Source organism: Rhinatrema bivittatum, chromosome 18 (genome assembly GCF_901001135.1).
Source record: "Rhinatrema bivittatum chromosome 18, aRhiBiv1.1, whole genome shotgun sequence".
NCBI classification, from domain to species: domain Eukaryota; kingdom Metazoa; phylum Chordata; class Amphibia; order Gymnophiona; family Rhinatrematidae; genus Rhinatrema; species Rhinatrema bivittatum.
In genome coordinates, this window is record NC_042632.1 from 48,733,578 (window position 1) to 48,747,731 (window position 14,154).

The 14,154-nt window shown below is 42.9% G+C and overlaps 1 protein-coding gene across 3 annotated transcripts in view; it reads left to right on the forward strand.

Annotated features, from left to right (window-relative positions):
• The window catches only part of FSTL4 (follistatin like 4), a 635,712-nt gene that overhangs the window by 262,399 nt on the left and 359,159 nt on the right, over positions 1-14,154 (forward strand). For all 3 annotated transcript variants that reach the window (XM_029583824.1, XM_029583825.1, XM_029583826.1), the window contains one exon: positions 10,335-10,368. In XM_029583824.1, the coding sequence (XP_029439684.1) occupies positions 10,335-10,368 (34 nt within the window). The remainder of the gene's footprint in view (positions 1-10,334; positions 10,369-14,154) is intronic.

Here is a 14,154-nt window from a genome sequence, read left to right on the forward strand (position 1 = left end):
CATTTATTCATAATGATGAACACCAACATATAGCAATAATAATTTCCTACCATTGTACTGATACATCATTACCGACAGCTTCAACGGGAATAGCCTAGTAGAAAACGACCTTTGGCCCTAGTGGTTTATGATACAATTTTGCCTCTTAACAAATTTGAGATGATGTGATAGGTCATGCACAGGTTTCTACCCTGCTTTAACTCTCTGAAAACTATTGGCTCAGAAAAATGCTTATGAACATAGCCAGGAACAGGGAAATAGACTACAAACCATGATTTGAGAGAGGCGTTTTTTTGTTTTTTTTTGAATATGGTTGTCTACCAGCCCACAGCACTTAACACAGACCTGGTGATCACTTTTGTTTTGCTAGTTGCTGTGCTCCATGATAGAATAGTCATGTACTACTTGTGCTTCCATTCCAGTTGGACCGTGCCCCAGCTGAGTCACTGCACTATACGCCTTTGTTCATGACTGCCTGTGAGGCATCCCTACTTCCAATCCCTCTGCCCCCTCCTGTTTAGCCTAGTCAGGGTAGCAACAGTCCAATACTGTCCTCTTGGGTGCCAGGCAGACAGTACATTCCGTACCCAACCAGCAGGTGTCGCCGTTGAATGGCAGCTGGGATTCTGCGTTATTAGTCATAATTCATCTATTCCATTCACTGGTACGGTGAGAAACGGGATTGTTCTAGACAAACAAAATTTTTGCTATCACTTCTGAGAGAGTGTTAGGTAAGCTCCCCCTCACTGGAACATTGTCTGGTTTCCTGATACTGTGAGGTAAGGAAATGATGACTTATATTGGTATGGTTTTGATTGTTGCATTCCTGCATGCACGTTCTGATTAGTGTTTATTGGACGCCACAAATCATTATCACTCCTCCAGGACCCCCAACACACCTCAGCACTCCTCCCTCACCTACTGCTGAATTGTGCTTTCCGTCTGTTTCATCTCAGCTTGCAGGAAGTGTACAAGAAAAGCACTCCTGCAGTAAGAAGATTGTCCATCCCGGATCGTCTTCAGTTCCTAACAGATTTCTTCCTGGGGGACTAATTTGTATTCATAAAGAACATTTAGCTTCTAAGAGCAATTTTTATCTGCTCCCTAAGGTGCTCATTTAAGATCAGGCCCTGTGTGCCATAATTCCAGCCTTAGAAATGTCTCTCTAATTTCTGAATCCCTGCTTCCCTCTTTAGGGAAAGCACAGCTGTGCATGCATTCATATTGATTGGTTTACCTATTTAAAAAAAAAAAAAAAATTTAGAAAACAAACTTTTCGTCAAAGTGTCGTTAAGGAACACGTCAAGAGGAGACAGACAGTAGGCAGTGAAGGAATAAATGAAGGGGTAGAGCTCTGGTATCAGTGACGTGCAATTTATTGTAAAATGTTTGGCTGTCACTTTCACACATAACGGGTGAGCAATAAATGAAAAATCTGACAGGCATGCTGCTCGCCAGGAGCTCAATTCATACTGTGCTAAGATTCGTTTTTTAAGTTAAAATGTTCACAGTCATTAAATGGTGCAGAGAAAATAACTCTTGTTTATAGCTGTGTGGTGGGGTTTTTTTTCTCTTGAAGCGTGCTGTCTTTTTTTTTGTTTGTTTTGTTTTCTGGGGTTTATTTTAGGCGTAGGGGTGTGGGGGGAATGCTTCAGCAATTACTAGGGAATATATTTAAGACCACTGCTGCATAGCTTCCGAGCAATTTTAGATTTTATTAGGAGCCACATTGGGCTGACTAATCATTTCCACTTGGGCAAGCGCAGCTCAGGTGTGGCCTGTTCATGCGTGGGCCAGCTGAGCTTGGGGTAAAAGCTGGAAAGGTGCGGGCTTCTACAGGTTTGCGTAGGGATGCACATTCGTTTCTTTGTTTCGGTGCGTGTGCACGTACCTCGCCGACTTTCTAGTACACGCGGAAAAACGGATAACATCCATATATTTTTAATAATGAGTTATGCGCAAAATATGGCGAGGAACGGGCATACCAGCCGAAACAGAAGAAATCCCTAACATTTGGTGTCTTACAATATTTCCTGAGCTTTAATGTCATTTCCTGCTCTAGGCACTATTCTAGTTGTGGAGTAGTATAGCTTTTAAACACAGAGGTTCATACGTGTTTTTGCTGTTTTGCACCATGCTACACTACACTGGATAGGGCCCTGTCAGTGGGCAGGGTTATGCTGTATTTATGTTTTGGGGTTCGTGGGCAGGCCCCGCGAGCTGCGGCACTCGCTTGACATCACCAGCCTGCCAGTCCTGCCATTGCAGTGAGACGCCACCCGCAGCTCAGGGTGTTGCCTCCACCTACGCCCCTTGGGGCTGCTCTAGGTGAGCGTGCACCAGGTCATGCGCTATTTAAGGGGCCTGCAGCAGGAAAGTGCTCGAGGAGCCCATCGATGATGTCACTACCTCAGCCCTATATAGGGCTTCTCCAGACATCTTCTCTTCGCCTTAGCAACGTTCTCTTCGCCTTAGCAACGTTCTCTTCGCCTTAGCAACGTTCTCTGTAGTGTGAGTTGCTGCCTCATCTCTCCAAGCCCGGCGCCATCTTTAAAAATGGCGCGGGCCATCCAGTGCTCCCTCCATGTGACAGGGGCCGGCCAATGGCACGGATACCCTGTCACATGGTAAGGGCAAAGGCCATCGGCGCCATTTTGATTAGTGGCAGCCGACGGCCCGAGAGCGGGAGATCACTCCCAGGACCCCCCCTGTAAAAAATTTTTGGGGGGGTCGGGAGGGTGGGGGAAGCTAAGGGATTAGTTTTAAAGGGTCGGGATGGGTTTTTTGTTTATCAGCTCGGGCGCAGCCGATAAAGAAAACTGCGATCGGCCGGACGAAAAAAACCCACGATGTGAATCGGAACCGGAATCCAAACTGATTCCAGTTCTGATTCACATCTCTAATGATTATGCTGTACTACCTTGTATTGTTATATTGTTGTCTGTTGTGTGTGGGGTTATGCTGTGCTTTGCGTGGCTGTGCTGTCATTGAAACCTTCTATAATTAGGTCAAAAGGAACAAAAAAAAAAAGCACACTCCCCAGTGTTTTGTTTTTTTTAAATTAATACTTAAGTTTTCATCTTTATCAATATCCACTAATCTAGACCACTGCAAACTTTTCAAGCATTTTCAGCTCCTCTGGAGTTTTGCCCTCGTGATCATGATTGGAGGCCCTAACTTTACACACAACGCACATCTGTGAGTCTGATAAGCATCTGTGAGTCTGATAAGGATGTTCCTTACGCTAGTGTAAATCTTCAAACAGCACAATTCTTTAAACTCAGCATTTTCATTCCCTTTCTTCCCCCTGAATTGGGCTAAACTATCAAGCCATCTTTTTCAAATTTGTTTTAAATTAATTTTTCAGAAAGTTGGGGCATTCCGTCATTCCCTAAGATTTTGGTGGTTCAAATTTTAAATTCTCCCTTCAATCTATTTTCTTCCTATTTTTCAAGCAGTTGCAGTAGAAATCTACTGTGCAATCCAAATTAAAAGAACATAAGAAATTGCCATGCTGGGTCAGACCAAGGGTCCATCAAGCCCAGCATCCTGTTTCCAACAGAGGCCAAACCAGGCCACAAGAACCTGGCAATTACCCAAACACTAAGAAGATCCCATGCTACTGATGCTGATACTATTTACTCTGGAAGCAGCAGATCTCAAACTCTAGCATGGCGAATGTGGCGTAACCCGCTGGTCTTTGACATGTCATGAACCAAGACTATCTCTGCTCCCAAGCCACTTTTTGCCTCAGCACAAACAATGCACAAAGACCTTGCTCTGGTATTGTACAATAGTTTATTAAAGAGGGTCTCTCTCTAACTAATGCAGGTAAATATAAATGGCAAATATAACACGGTAGATGAGTCACCACCTTGGAATTTCAGGGCTGCCAGTTTGGTTCATAGGAAAAAAGACAAAAAGTATTAGAGAAAAACCATGGGAAGGGGCTAGGATGTTGTATTAAGTATGAGAGCTTGTATGCTCATCTAACCAGGATGGTAGAGAACAAAAGAAGTCAATAAAAACTGACTTGGACAATATTCTATAACTAGTAGAAGCTGGCAACTGAGAGATATTCTTAACAGTGAAGAACAGAATGATCAGATGGGTAGTTGAGGTGGGTCTGCCATGATCTAATATGTTAACTGTTTCTGGTAGTAAACAGGGAGATATGTAATACAGTCAACTGAAACCACTTGGGAACTGGTTTTAAGTTTCAAATTGAATTCTTTACAGCCATTATGAATTGCATCTAAATCTTGATTTGAAACCAATTTCAAATGCATTCCAAGAAAGTTAAATTGTTAGAGAATAACTTTAAAACAAATGCGCATGTATATAGCCATGAGGAGATCTGTGCTACTATTTTATAACCTGTGCGTATGATTTTCACGTGCTTTATAAAATATGCCATATCACTGCTATGTAGGTGCAAATACATGCAATGCTTGTTGCGACCGTCGCTGCCCGACGTCTCCACTCAGCCCACCTTACCGCATTGGCGACTCCCTCCGAGATTGATGGAAGGCTGGCTGCCGCGGCGTCTTTCGGCTGTCCTTGTCCGGCATCCCCGGACCGGCCCGACGCTGCAATCCGCCATGTTGACCTGATGCCTAGGGGCACGCGTGCAGCGCGGCCCCGCCTCAAGTACCAGAAGTAGCGTGAACCTTAGGGGCGTCCCCCTGAGATGACGTCATCCGCTTCAGATATTTAAAGGTCTCTGAATTGCTAACAACTCGAGTTAGCAAGGATAATGGATGGATATGGATAAGGATTCATTCTATCTACACTACTCTGCCTCCTCGGACTAACTAGAGGTACCCGCTCCTCGGGGGCCTCGTTCTCTCTTACTTTGTAGATTGCAGTCTGGAACCGGTACTCGCTCCTCGAGGGCCCTCGTTCCCGGACTTCTTTGGAATTCACTTCTGCCTGGAAGTCATCGCTGCCTACTATATCTATGAGTTACCATCGCTCTTTCAGAGCTTTCCCTGGAACCAGGTACTCGCTCCTTGAGGGCCTACTTCATTCCAGCTCCTGGGCTTCTATGAGACATTGTGTGAGTGTTACCATCAGGTTCTGTCCATGAACTCTGCATACCCTGCCTACTCACTATATTTCAGTTTCTCTACAGCTCAGCCTCCAGGGATCGCTGTTCCAGTATCTGAGGGACTACAGCCCAGCCGGGCATTCCAGCTCACTACTGCCACCTCTGGTGGTTCAGTATACTGTCTAATAAAAGAACTAGTGTGTGTCCTTCTCCATACTCTGAGCCTGACCGGTGGTTCCTCTCGGGATCTTCCCCCGGGGGCGTGGTCATCTGCCACTGGTCCAAGGATCTACCCACAACTCTCCTAAATAATAACAATGCATTGCAACCACATATATCAAAGCATTGAACACACATAATTTTCTTACCTATTTTAGAAATATGTGGATATATTTTATATGTAAAAATTAAAGTAGGACCTGATCTCATTAGTGCGTCAAGGAAACACCAGTTTTACCAATTAGTCCATCAGTTCATCCAGTCCTCAAAGTCATCGAGGCCTTCCTGATTCCTCAGCCTGAAACCCCCCCACCAGTTCACCCAGATCTCCTACCTGGTCAGTAAACATGTTTAATATCACTTACGCTAGATAATTATCAGGTGTAAAATTACGTAAGTTGGCATATCTATTTGCATAAGTGCCTTTTAAAATAATGACTTATTTCTGTAAACGTTGGACCCACCCTGGAATGTTCTTAGACCACTCTTTTTTTATGCACATATATGTGCACATAAAAGTGGATGTGCATTTCTGACTTTTATAAAATATGGAATATGTGATGTGACCAGAGGCTACTTACACACGTGCGTGCTCATTTTTATGCACGTCGCATTTTGAAAATTCACCCCTTCCTGTACTGTCTTGCCCCTTTAGGTAAATCTACAGAGTAATAAATCTTGACATTGCTTGAAGCAAAAGTCAGCTTCTGCTTTATATTCAACACGTACACCTAAGATCTCAAGTATGACCTAGCATTGTAAGCTATCAAAACCCTGGACTAAATTACATCTCATCTTTGTTAGCAAGGTACAGTGTGCACTGACATTGCCAGTGGTTCAGTGGTATCCCCTAAACTTTCTTATGCTAGAGAATCCTAACTGCTTTTAGCCCTAAAACCTTTCATGCCTGGGAAAACACAAGACTGCTCTTCAGGTTTGTCTGCATAAATTTATTCTTGCTAAATATCAAATGTTGCCAGGAATACTTGAAGAATCACTTGCTCTGCTGCCCTTTAAAACTGTAATATTTATTTTAAAAGGTTTGGCAAATCCTCTTGGGCCCATCAGCATGGTTACTATAGTGCTGTACTCTATTTAAAAGTAATAATAATAATACAAAATCTACGTGCATTTGTAGCCTGGTTAAAAGGAAGGCGGAACACCAGTAGACTGTAATAGCAAGGCAACTACCCTCCCAGTACTTCAAACCAAAAGTTACTATTAATATTTTATTTCAGTAATGAATAATTTTAAAAGGTAAACTATATTGGTTAGTAAGTATTAGTTAATGTCATTTTATTCCCTTTGTTTAGTGAGATAACCTATTGCAATGGGAAGGTTTTTCTCTGGCTGATAGTAAGGTGCTGCCCTAGAACTCAGGGATGACTTTCATAGAGTCCCTTACACTCTTTCTACTCTGATTTAAGATGGTAAAATATTTGGGATGGGCAATGTTGAGACCATGTCCATGATCTTGTAGAGTGCTTCAGATTCCTATGGTGCTCGATGAACCAGAGATGAGCTGATGCACATTTCATGATCCTCACTATGAAACAGCAATTTTGCATCAGAATGGTCTAGGTCTGGTTCATGATCCTAGCAAAAAAAAAAAAAAAAATTCTTTTAAAGAATGTATATGAGCAAGGCAAGTTGTTCAGTTGAGACTGAGCCAATCTTTAAGTCATTCTGGAAATTCCTAAACATTATAGATCTCTGATTAATAAAATGCTACATTGGTCGCACGTTACTTAGAGCAAGGGTAGGCAACTCTTGCCCTGGAGTGCCACAAGCTGCTCCGGTTTTCAGGACATTCACAGTGAATATGCATGAGGCATGGAGGCGGTGCAAGCAAATCCACTTCATGCATACTCATTGTGGATATCCTGAAAACCAAATTGCCTATCTGAGGCTTAGAGATTTTCACCATGAATAAAGGTTGAATCATAAACTGATGTGTGCATGGTAGGTGAATGGGTAACTGCCAGGTTCTCGTGGCCTGGTTTGGCCTCTGTTGGAAACAGGATGCTGGGCTTGATGGACCCTTGGTCTGACCCAGCATGGCAATTTCTTATATTATTATATTACAATCATCCAAAAACCCCTGGGTCAAAGAACCCTCTGATCCACTGACTCTGGCCTCCTCACCATACCCACCCCCAAAGCAGTACACCTTACCTCAATAAACGAGCCATATCAGTAGCCGGCCCCACTTTATGGAACTTCCTTCCATCCCATCTCCGAACAGAACCCTCGACTCAAACCTTCAAAAAACACCTCAAGACATGGCTATTCTTGAAAGCCTTCCCACCAGAAACCTAACCCACCCTCCCCTCCTCTTCCAAAAATCCTTGCCCAGGCCCACCCGTAGGGGTAGATTTTAAAAGAAGCGCGATCAGCCTACTTTTGCTTGCGCATCAGACTCAAGCAAAAGTACGCTGGATTTTAGTAGATACGCGCGGAGCCGCGCGTATCCACTAAAATCCTGGATCGGCGCGCGCAAGGCTATCGATTTTGTATAGCCTGCGCGCGCCGAGCCGCGCTGCCTCCCCCGTTCCCTCCAAGGCCGCTCCGAAATCGGAGTGGCCTTGGAGGGAACTTTCCTTTGCCCTCCCCCCACCTTCCCCTCCCTTCCCCTACCTAACCCACCCGCCCGGCCCTGTCTACACCCCCCCCTTACCTTTGTCGGGGGATTTACGCCTCCCGGAGGGAGACGTAAATCCCCGCGCGCCAGCGGGCCTGCTGCGCGCCGGGCCGCGACCTGGGGGCGGGTACGGAGGGCGCGGCCACGCCCCCGGGCCGTAGCCACGCCCCGTACCCGCCCCCAAAACGCTGCCGACACGCCCCCGGAACGCCGCGACGACCGGGCCCGCCCCCCGACACGCCCCCCTCCGAGAACCCCGGGACTTACGCGAGTCCCGGGGCTCTGCGCGCGCCGGGAGGCCTATGTAAAATAGGCTTCCCGGCGCGCAGGGCCCTGCTCGCCTAAATCCGCCCGGTTTTGGGCGGATTTAGGCGAGCAGGGCTCTGAAAATCTACCCCATTGCCTCTAAGCGAACCCTGTTTTGTCCAAGCTGCCCTTCTCACAACAGCACCATTCCATGAATGTTCTCCCTTTAAGCCTTGTTCCCTACTCGCAAGCCACATGTCCTCCTTGGCACACGTGTAACACTTAGTTCTCTGTTAACTGCTCCATATGTTCCAAAGCAATCTCTAAATAGTTAAATGTGGTTTGTTGTTTTTTTTCTCCAAATCACATTGTAAAATGTTATTTGTTCTAAGTTTATATGTAAGTTACACTGTAAAAATAAGCTGCTCCTGCCTTATTTACTGTTCAGTTTATATGTAAATTGATGTGATATCTTGATCGAATGTCGGTATACAAAAGCAAATAAATAAATAAAATAAATAATGGGGCTACAATGTTCTCACACTATATATAGTGAGTAGCTGCTGATCGCAGAAGGTAAAACAAAACTTATAGCGGGCCCCTAATCCTTGGAAGTTGTCCACAGAGGGAGGAGAGTTTGCATAATGTGCAATATGTAGTGTAACTTTATTTAATAGAGCAGGAAGCATGAAGCATCTGGCATGAATGCGATTCACAAGACCAAGGGTGGCACCACTCTCCTGTGCAGAAGAGGATCAAGATTTCATGTACTGAGCTGGAGGAAACAGGGCAATGTCCTGAGCTGTGTGCATTCCCAGTGGAAATGCTGAAGCACTTTTCCCCTTCCGTCTAACAAGAATTCACGGGCCCGGCGAACAGGAGTCTGTCGCATGACGAGAGGCCCCCTTACCTTTCAGAAGGCGAGAGCCTGCCTGTCATTTTGGTAACTGTTCTGGGTGAGATGCTCCTATGCAAATACACTGCCACTGGAGACCACAGTCTGTAGAAAAATGACAGATTTTTTTTTTCCATTGCAAATTTTCTCATAAAGTTTTGACAGCAACAGATTTGATTATAAAGTGTGCCTACAATCCCAGAAAGCAGTCAGGCATAGCAAATGCTGCAGTCATACAGTTTTCTTTTTTTTTTTTTTTTTTGCCTTGTAAATATTGTCTTAAAATGCACAAGTGTGGGAGATATCTCACCAATGAATTTTTATTTCAGAAATATTATCAAATAATCCATTCTCTCTTCCATCTTAAGAGTACAAGCATGACGTTTTCTTTTTCACGTAGAAATATGAAGGTGAACGAAAACATTAATTACACTTGATTGATTGCGAAGTTTTGTTTCCTGATTATTATTATCCTTGCTTATATTTTGTTTCAGTAATCAAAGTAGTTGTGAAACAAATTGCTAACTATTTCATGATGTAAGAAATTGCAATTTAATTTGAAAGGATAAACATTTCAAAGGCTTAGTTGGAATCTACATGGGTGAAAAATCAGGGGATAAACAGGAGGAACTGCAGAATCCACCCAAGTAGATTTTCACCTGCCTAAAAGTAAGGATGTATTTTCACAGTGTGCAAACTTTTAGCCAAGTTAAGGAGGTTTTGGGAAAGGGCCATTCCAGGGCTGTACTTGAAAACTCCACACGCAAGTTTCATTTTCAGAACTGTATGCATGTAGCTCGGGCGCCCAGATTATTCCTTACACACGTACAGTTTATCCGCATAGCAATGCAGTCTTCAAATGCAAATCATATGGGTAGCATGGGTTGGAATATCATTTGGGTTTGTACAAGTTGAAAAGCAGGTGCGTATTTTCGGGGTACAACTTTCAAAGCTATTTTCAAAGCCATGGAAATGGCCCCCTTTGAAAATGATCTCACCCTCTGTGTGGATAAAAGTATGTGTGTTGTTCCATAAGGCGCACACTTTTTACCTGCATTGTAGTAGAGATATTCCTGGTCGGGCTTAGGTCCAAAAGAGAAAATTACGAGAACAGGTTTTTAGAGTTTGCACTTTGTTCTACAAGGCCTTGTATAATGCTCAGATCAGCCGGGACATATTTATGCAGTATGGTTTATGGTACAAGTTTGGTCTCACGGGGAACATATGTGGATGAGTCCTACGTCCAGTGCCAGTACTTCAAACACATTTCTTTTACCTTGTAGGAATCCAGAAGCTTTGAAGTTACAAGAAGAAAAGGTAGGAAAAAAAAAAAACATTATCCCTGCTCTGTCACTGTGCTGAATGATCTGGAGGTGACTTTTTGAAAGAAGCATACTTAAACTCACACAAGCCAGGGAACATAACGACTTCTGCATTTTAAACAGCCTCTTCTGTGTACCAACCTCATGAATTTATCCACAAAATATAAGATCTATCATCAAAATTATAGATTTCATGAAAATTAAGTTCCAGATGTTTGCTTTTGGGAAAACTATATTTGTAGTATAAAATAGCGCATGGGGAGTCTTAAGGATAGTGATGGTTTCCTTAATTTGTGAGTTGATTTCCATATTTTCTGATTTGAAAACCTGTTGACTAATTGGAGATTCAGACTCCATTGCAAACATGATGCTCCAATTTGCCATGTTTTAAAACAGAACAATCTATTTGGCATTTAATGCTCTGCAGTCCATGCTTGAAAAAAGCTCAATAACAGTCAAAGCAAGGATATCTTGGTAGAACAGATTTTGGCATCCAAAAGCAGCATCAGTAGACAGGTGACAACAGAAGAAATAAAAATGTAAGAGAGCCTAGTTAATTTAGTTGGAATGTGTCCATAATGCTATGTTAAATGCACTGAAGTGTAGTTTGGATTTTTATGAGATTTTGGTAGTTGTAAGTATTTTGAAAGGGTTCCTGCAGGAGTTTTTTGTTAAGATTGAGGGCATGTGATATTTTTGCCTAACTTTTGTTTCTATTATTTACATTTGTTGGAGATAAGTACTATTATTCAGAACATCTATTACTGCCGCAGTATGGAGCCCCATTAGAGTGACTGGGTAGGGTTAACGTGTTCAGGAGGAATTATTAAAATTGGAGACATTAACAAAATATGTTGAGCAGTGTTTAAAAAGTTGCCAGAAACATTGGCAGTGCTTCAGAACTAGATGGCTCTGTATGGCTGGCATGTAGAAAATCACCAAACGAAAAATGGAGCAAGGTACTGCACTTCAAACATACAGTAACAACAAATAAGGAAATGCAGTAGATTTCAATGAGTCCCAAAACAACTTCAACGTTTTCTGTTACAGCTTATGAATTCCGCCTTAAATACGTCCCTCCCGATGTAGCCGCGTTTGGCGAAACACGGCTCCGTGTTGGGGGACCTTGTCTAAAAAATGTGCCGCCTTGAAGCAATGGAGTTGCCGCCAATAAAAAGTTAAATTCATCACAACGTTGAAGTTGTTTTGGGACTTATTGAAATCTACTGCATTTCCTTATTTGTTGTTATGACATGTAGAAAATGCCATGATTTTATTACTTCTTGTCCTTCTTGAAATGAGATTTTGTTTGCTTGCTTGTCATAATAAGGATGTGGAGAGACGTTGACGCTTCTTCCTCATGGTTGAGCTCCTTATTCTCTGGAACACATTCTGACAACTCATGAACCAAGGGCAGAAGTTGGTGTCAAAGGCAATTAGGAAGGTGTGGGATTTCATTTGAAGCAGGGGGCCAGGTGGCGGTTGCTGATGATTAAAATCATGCCCCCAACCCAGTTAAAGGTCTCTCATGGCTCTGCTTTTGCTTAAGAACCTCTGTGAACTGTTCTTTATGTTAGCAGAGACTATGCAGGCCAGGATTTGGGTATAGGCAGCATTGATAACTGCCTAGGATGCCAAATTTTGAATGCACCAAATAACCAGGCCAAAAAAGATACTACTTTTGCTTGCTTTAGGGCCATGTGCCAGCTTAGCTTCAAAGGGGCGCTGCCATGGCACTGCCCATAGGCATCAAAATCTTGCATCCTGCCCACGTTGGAGCCTGGTTTTAAGATGATTGGTTTCCCCAGTTTGGAGGACAGTATGGTGGGATTGCTTCCTCTGGCCGGGAACGCATAGATACTGCCAATTAGGCTGGAAAGTGTGATCTCGGCAATCCTGGCCTCAGATGATAAACTGCTTTAATGCTTTTAGCATGCATTAAGGCCTGTAATAGCACAAAAGCAGTTGAATAAATAGACCCTGGTATTTCTGTATCTTGATCATAAGGGACCCATACAGATAACTATACTGCAAAAATGACCAAACCAACTATATTTCTAACAATTACACACGATTTCTGAAAGTAATTTTACTTTGCATTGAAAGGGGAATGTTAGTGCTGTTTAGCTCCTGCTTCTTGATATCAAAAACACAAAAATACTTCTTTACAGCGAGTTATTAGGCTTTAGTGGCTGCAGATGATAATAGGTTGGGGAACTGGCCCTGCACTTGCGAAGGCAGCAGGAACTTTATGGAATCATTAGATAAAAAGTGAATGTGATAGATCTGGGTGCAGAAAATCCTGAGAATAATCTAAAAAGGACTGCAGAACAGGAGGGGTGGGCTAGAATAGGGAGAACAGTTTTTATCTTTTATCTGTCCCCTTCCCTCCTGTTTCTGCACAGGAAGGGGAGGAGCTGGATCAGGAAATAGATCAGGAAATAGAGGCAGCACAGACCTAATATATCTCTGTTGGTAAATCCAGGCCTGCCACCATTACTAGCACAGCTGTTGCCTAAACATCTAGCCGCCTGGTTCCTCTGAAGAGCCTTCCAGATAGACCCAGCTACTTACGTGCCTGTGTTTCCACCAGGACTTTTAATGTTTCATATTATCCAGTTTGCCATTCATTTTGAGAAACCCAAAAGTGTTGGATTGTTCAAATAAGCACTTGTTACCATTTCAAAATCTTGATCTTTGACTTTTAAAATATTTTATTTATAGCTGTGTTCATAAGTCAGTTACATTAAAAAAAAACCAAAAACAAACCTTGAGAATGCTAGAAAGTCTTCTTATTGCACATTAGTTCAATAGAAGACTTAAGTTTTGAAGCATTGTGAAATGAGTTGCTAATTGGCAGCTGTCTCTAATAGATCTTTTATGGTTCTCTACAGCTGAATGAAAATCAGCCAACAAAGGAATTTGCTCTGTTTATCATTAATTTCGATTTTCTTTATCAGATGTTTCCATGGATCTTGGTCTCCTGCTTAATTAGTATTTGTAGAATGTGAAGTGGATAGTTTTCATTTAATGGATTCCAGCATTTTTGACCCAATAGCTTCTGTTAATTGCTGCAGATATGATAGTGATGTTACTTTGGTTAGGATGACAGAATGCCTATTTCAGAGGTTGCACTCATCCCCTCTGTATCTTCTTGTCATGTGATGCCCTAAAACCAATCTGGAATTGTGTTTTTTAATTCATCTTCTCAAAATATTCAGAGATTTTTAGTCCCTTAAATGAAGAATGAACCAGAACTAAAAGGATGGGCTGGGTCCAGTTGTAAGCACTGGTGCCATAGTTCATCACTGTCGTATGAGAAATACATTAATGTTGAGGGGTTAGATTAAAATACGGAAGTTAGAACTCCTGGAATGTAAGTCTGAATCCATGCTCCCAAACTGACTTTATACATTGCCATGGATTAATCGTTGTGTCCTCTACCTCGCATTTAATACAATTCTGCAACATTAACAGCACTGTTCATTTTCTTCTCCCCCCACCCCCTGTGGAAACTGTCATTTCATTGTTGGCATCCATTTGTCAATGGACGACAGTTATATTGCAGTTATTCTGCTAACTGAGAGTAGACTTTCTCTTGTGGCTGTAAAGACCGATATCAGACTTGCAGACCCTGCTACAACGATCAGATGTCTACGTGACCTTTGAAGCTGCTGTGCTAATGGGTTGTTTCTCCTTTGGTCACGTTTCTGCTGCAATCCAAGCAACCGTTTCTCATCATGAGGCTGGGACTCCATTAGTGAAAAGGGAGCATCACTTT